The following is a 6,000-nucleotide window of genomic DNA, read 5'->3' on the forward strand; positions in this document are numbered from 1 at the left end:
TAAATTGAGAAGTCATCAGTACTCATTATGACAGACCACACTATGTTCCTGTTATTCGAAATCATTTTCAAACGATTGAAATGGAAATAAGATTAAACTCTGGGGAATTTGTTCCATTCGAAAGAGGAAAAGTGATCATTATTCTGCATTTTCGATTGCGGCATGTCCTGTAAAAGGGATAATACATTTCATGAAACACATCATTTGAAAATTTGACACGTTACATACAGTATGAGCCGTGTTCCTTATGTGTGTTGTACAAAAAAGTTTGAAGATCATTATGTCGGCCAGTTAGGATCTGGCCGTCCATTTTATCGCGGACAGATAGCTTATCAAAGAGGCTATGGTATCGGTGGATTTTTTAAGAAAATATTTCGATTGGCATTACCTGTTCTCTGGAAAGGGGCAAAAACCGTAGGAAAAGAAGCCTTGCTGACAGGGACACGTATAGCTTCTGATGTCATGGAGGGGAAAAATTTAAAGATAGCCGCGCAACAAAGATCAAGAGAAGCTGGAAAATTATTGGCTGGAAAAGCTGTTAAGAAAGCAGAATCGATGTTAGGTAGAGGGAAGTATAAAAGAAAGCGTAAAACTCGACAACGTATTAGTTCTTCGAAAGCCAAAAAGCTACGTCGACGAGATATTTTTGACTAACCTAAACAACATATTTAAAAAAAAATAAAAACGGAAATGGCTTTTATGTTAAAAGATTCTCCCGAATGTACTAAATCAGAATTAGAACTTTTTCACATACCTGGAACTCAGACTGTCATTCAAAATGGGCAATGGATTCAGTTTCATCCACTTTCGAATATATTTGATGGAGGACCTGTTGAATTCCTTGTTTCCGGTAGTGGAGAGGAGTATATGGACTTGTCCCAAACACTTCTTTATGTAAAAGCTAAAATAATAAAAACGGATGGAAAACCTACAGTAGCAGATTCAAAGATTGGTCCCGTCAATCTTTTCCTTCACTCGCTGTTTTCTCAAGTGGACGTCACTCTAAACGATCGATTAATCTCTTCTTCGAGCAATACGTATCCATATAGAGCTTATATAGAAACTCTATTAAATCATGGGTTTGAGAGTAAAACTTCGCAACTTACATGCGAAATGTTCTACAAAGATACATTTAGTAAAATATTTACAGATAACGAAGGTTGGATTAAGCGTTCCGAATTTTTTTAATTAAATAATACAATAGATATGATAGGGGGCATCCACTGCGATTTGTTTCATCAAGATAGACTAATGTTGAACCTTGTAGATTTGAAACTAAAACTTATACGGAGTAAACCCGAATTTTGTTTACATGGTAACGAAGGACACAAAGTGGTATTGGATCATGTTTCCCTTTTCGTTCGAAAAGTTCGCGTCAGTCCAGGTATTACTCTCGGACATGCCAAAGCTTTAGAAAAAGCAACAGCAAAATACTCCATTAACAGAGTGTTGTGCAAAGTATATTCTGTACCGCAAGGCAGCATCTTTATCGTACAAGATAACGTCTTCGTCGGGCAGATGCCAAAACGGGTGATTGTTGGATGCGTAGATAATGATGCTTTTCACGGAACTTATAAGAAGTCACCTTTCGAATTTAATCATTATCACTTAAATTTTATCGGAGTCTATGTGGACGGTCAGCCTGTGCCTTACAATCCTCTCGAGCCGAATTTTGATGAAAATAATTATATTAACCAGAACTGTTATTTACGACTTTGCAAATTAAGATGTACGCCCTTCAGCTTCATCACATATTGTTTCAAGACATGGACACTGCTCCGTACTTCCAAGGAGTATTTCCTTCTGACATGATACCTATGCCTGGAAAACGATCTGCTATGGTAATAAATGTATCACCCTCTACAGAAAATGGAACGCATTGGCTTGCCCTGTTTATAGAAGATAAAGCCTTGGAATTTTTCGATTCTTACGGAGAGCCTCCGGAGTTTTATGGAAAAAACATCGAGAATTTTGTGTCACATTTTCGCGTAACTCATTATAATAAAATTCGATTTCAAAGTTTAACATCTAATGTATGTGGACAATACTGCATTTATTTTTTCTTAAAAAGATGCCAAGGGAAATCTATGTATGATATTTTATATAATCTTTCTTTGTGCAAAAGCAATGATTTTAGAATATAACAATTTGTTAAAGAGAAATATGGTCTTAGAATGACATTTAAAAAATAAAGGTTAGATTTTGATTTGGAAATACTGTGTCTGCATTTTTTCCCACTCATTTTGTTATTAACAAATAATAATAATTTATTATGCTTCATTTTTTTAATCTAGGTCATTTTTTAAAGTATGTAATTTTTGAGGGAGGGAGGGGGTACGGAATAACTATATATAACTTAAATACAGAAAAGTTCACTTACGATGGAGTTTCCTAAGTTAAAACATCCTTTTACAATGATAGTGGCAGGTCCTACATCTTCAGGAAAAACAATAATTGTTAAAAAAATGATTGAACATAAAAGCATAGATCCTGTTCCTACTAAAACAGTGTGGTGCTACGGAGCATATCAGCCATTGTATACCCAAATGCGCGACGTACAGTTTCACGAAGGATTTCCTTCTCATTTGAATAACATTACAAATGCTTTAATCGTGATCGATGATTTAATGTCCGAACTGGACAATGAATCAAAATTAACAAAACTATTTACCAAAGGAAGCCACCATAAAAATTTAAGCATCATTTTCATCGTTCAAAACTTATTTCACAAAGGTAAAGGCCCACCAGCGGCCGAGCGGTAAAGTCGCTGAACACTGGTAGTTCGGTCCGAGGTTCGAATCCCGCGAACGGGCTGGCTGCATGGGCGTTTTCGTGGTTTTCCCCATGTGTAACGTGTATACGAGCCAGTTTCCCTTAGAAAGTCCTCCACGAAGGCATCCCTCCTCTTAGGCAGATAGCCCTCGAGGCTTTGCCATAATTACACACACACACACAAAGGTAAAGAAATGAGAGAAATTCCTCTTAATTGCCATTATATGGTCTTATTTAAAAATCCGCGAGATAAGTCTCAGATCATGCACTTGGGTAGACAACTTTACCCAACAAGAAATAAATTTTTTCAAGAAGTGTTTCAGGATGCAACTATGCTAGTTTACAGCTATCTGTTGATTGATTTGAAACCTGACACAGAAGAGAGTTTACGTTTACGAACAGGAATATTTTCGGAAGACAAACATTACGTGTATTTACCGCGATAAGAAGACGCTTAGCGGAAATCTGATACAAAACTCAAATTTTAGAATGCATTATCTTTTTTCTTACTTTATTATAAAATGAAAAATCCGCTTATTATTCCACGTTTATCTGAAAAGAAGTAAAGGATAAAATATTGGATTTGGAATCCTATAAATACTACAAAATTCATTTCGTAGCTTCATTGAATACTAAAAATGTCAGAATGCGAGCAGCATTTAATAAAGCAACTGAAAACATTAGCAAAGAGTAAATCAAAAAGATTTCTACTTCAAAAAGTTCCAAATAGTATCATCAAATTTTTGTGTGAGTGTGCACTCAATTTAATTCGGGGTAATATACCAGTATCTAAAACTCTGAAAAGTAAACTCACTCCTTTTAAGAGAAGTATACGTAAGTTAGCGAACCGTAAAATACCTTTGTACAAAAAACGAGAATTGCTCGTTCAACGAAGTGATGTTTTTCTGAGTTTTCTCTTACCTGCAGCTATATCTGTGATCAGTTCTATTATTAATGGAGTACAGTAAAAAATATCGCCTTATACCGGAAGATCGGTTAGAAAACATGACAGAAGAGTATTTATCAGAAATAGATAAACAAATGTACTCTATATTAAGAAATAAGAATTTGAACGAAAGTGATAAAGCAATGTTATATTCACAAGCACTTCAAAAATTTCTTCATGTTCCTCACCCGGAGAAAGATGTTTCTGTGAAGGCAATGCCAGAGTCAGAAAACATGATTGAAGCAGATAATTCTGTTAAGCCTGAAACCGAAGCAGAGAAAGAAAAAGAAGAAGACGTCATCGAAAAGAATATCCTAGCTGTTGTTCCAGTGAAAAAGAAGCATATAGCCAAAGACATTTACTCCTTTTTAAAAAATAAACAAAATATTTTGTCGTGGACTTCTAAAGGTGAAATTCTGTATAAAGGGGAAACAATTCCTAGATCCAATATTGTTCATTTAATTAACGATTTATTGCGGAATAAGGAAAAAGGGCCTATCGGACGAAATTTATTTCGATCTGTTTTGGAGGAAATGCCTGACGCATTCGGACATAACGAAAAATTGTTAAGAGAAAAGAAATCTTTAATTGTTTCTAGAATCAAACAAAGCATGTACGCAAGAAAACAGCCATGGATAAAGTACTAAATAAAAATGTTCATTTAACTATAAGTTGTCGAATTTTCCTTATCTGTAAAATACTTTATATATATTTATATTTTATCTCAGAATACTACATTACCCAAAGTAAATGTAAAATATCATCATCGATAAAATTTAACTTTTGAATGCTTCACTGGATAGAATCATCAGTAGCCGAACGGTAGCGTCGTAAAATCTGGTAATATCACCCTTTTATCGTATACGTCGTATACGATATCGTATACGATATACTTTTATCGTATCGATAATTTTTTTCTTCTTTCTTGTTATAGACCTTCCTCGTCTTAGCATTTCGGCATATTTTATTTGTCGCTTTAACTTTGATGGATGTATCGAAGTCTTTGTTCAAAATTAAAACCTTCATCGCTTCGTAATTCAATTTGCTTGAAGCTTTGTAGTTTAAAGTAAATCCTCTAATTTTACAAGCTGTTAAACCATCTGAAGATGTATAAGCATAATTTTTTGCACCACCTGAAAAACCGTAAGAGCCGTGAATAAAATAATGTTGCATGCATTACAATTTTCTCGAATGTATACATTGATAATTTAGAGTGAATTAACCAGAGTGAACTTATACTAACCAGAAATGAAAGACGTTATATATTTGCCGTCTAATTCATCAGTAAAATCTCCCGAATAGGGACCTAAAGGTGGGTCATTCTTGCCATTGGATTCATAAATAATACTGAAAGGAATATAAAAAAAAAAAAAAAAAAAAAAAAAAAAAAAAGTATAAGCGTTTTTTTATCCTATATAAACAAATATTTGCATAACAATAATAATACAGGAAATAGAGATTTTAACCCTAATATTATACCTGTCTGTATCGAAGTACAAGACATTTTTGTCTAATTTTTCTAATTCTGAGTAAAGCTTCAAACGTGCATGGGCTGTAGTCAATGTAGCTATAAATATATTTGTTTTATCCGTCTGAGGAGCAAATTCAGATTTGTAAGCATACTGAACTGCTGCCACTTTTTCCGTCGGTAAATATACATGCTTAACCTAAAACATAGATTGAATAGCATATTTTATCCTTTTAATATCATGCATTTTCAAAAACTAAAAGTATAATATAATTCAATAAAAAATGTACCTCTATAGTACTATCCGTTAAGAGTTTGTTAAAATCTGCCAGATCTGTCACGTAACGTATTTGAGTTTTATTTTCCATCATACCCCATCTTCCCCAGAAGCTTAAAATAAATTGTTAAAAATTTAAAAAACATTTTATAAACATCCAGTTTATGTATCAACAGGAATAACAACAACAAAAATTCTTTGTACTTTTTTTGCTTTACCTGTTTAAACAAAGTTTTGCTACTTGTCATCGCCCTGGATTATAGCTAATAGAATTTTCATCCAGCAAAATACCTTCATGTTCCAAGTATTGAGAAATATATCTCTTTTTAGCATCAGAAGTTATACAGTCTTTTGGCCAACCACTTGACTCTTGTTTTAATTTCATAAAACTGTCAATATACGGAGCAAATAATCCAGTCATGCTCTCTTTAAAATGATAAACCTGTTAATAAACCAAAAAAAATTTTAAACAACCCAGTCAAAAATCATTCTCTCATCAAGTCAGCAAAACAAAACCCCCACATACACACCTCATGT

At 33.8% G+C, this 6,000-nt stretch overlaps 1 protein-coding gene across 1 annotated transcript; it reads left to right on the forward strand.

The window, feature by feature from the left end:
* Window positions 1–1,206: 1,206 nt before the first annotated feature.
* LOC146998527 (uncharacterized protein F54H12.2-like) lies at window positions 1,207–1,812 on the forward strand. The gene has a single exon (XM_085810206.1). The coding sequence runs from the start codon at window positions 1,207–1,209 to the stop codon at window positions 1,810–1,812; it is 606 nt and encodes a 201-aa protein (XP_085666332.1).
* The last annotated feature ends 4,188 nt before the right edge of the window (window positions 1,813–6,000 follow it).

This window comes from Stegodyphus dumicola, chromosome 2 (assembly GCF_044657685.1).
Source record: "Stegodyphus dumicola isolate Sdum_Otavi_A_Nest chromosome 2, ASM4465768v1".
Lineage (NCBI taxonomy): Eukaryota > Metazoa > Arthropoda > Arachnida > Araneae > Eresidae > Stegodyphus > Stegodyphus dumicola.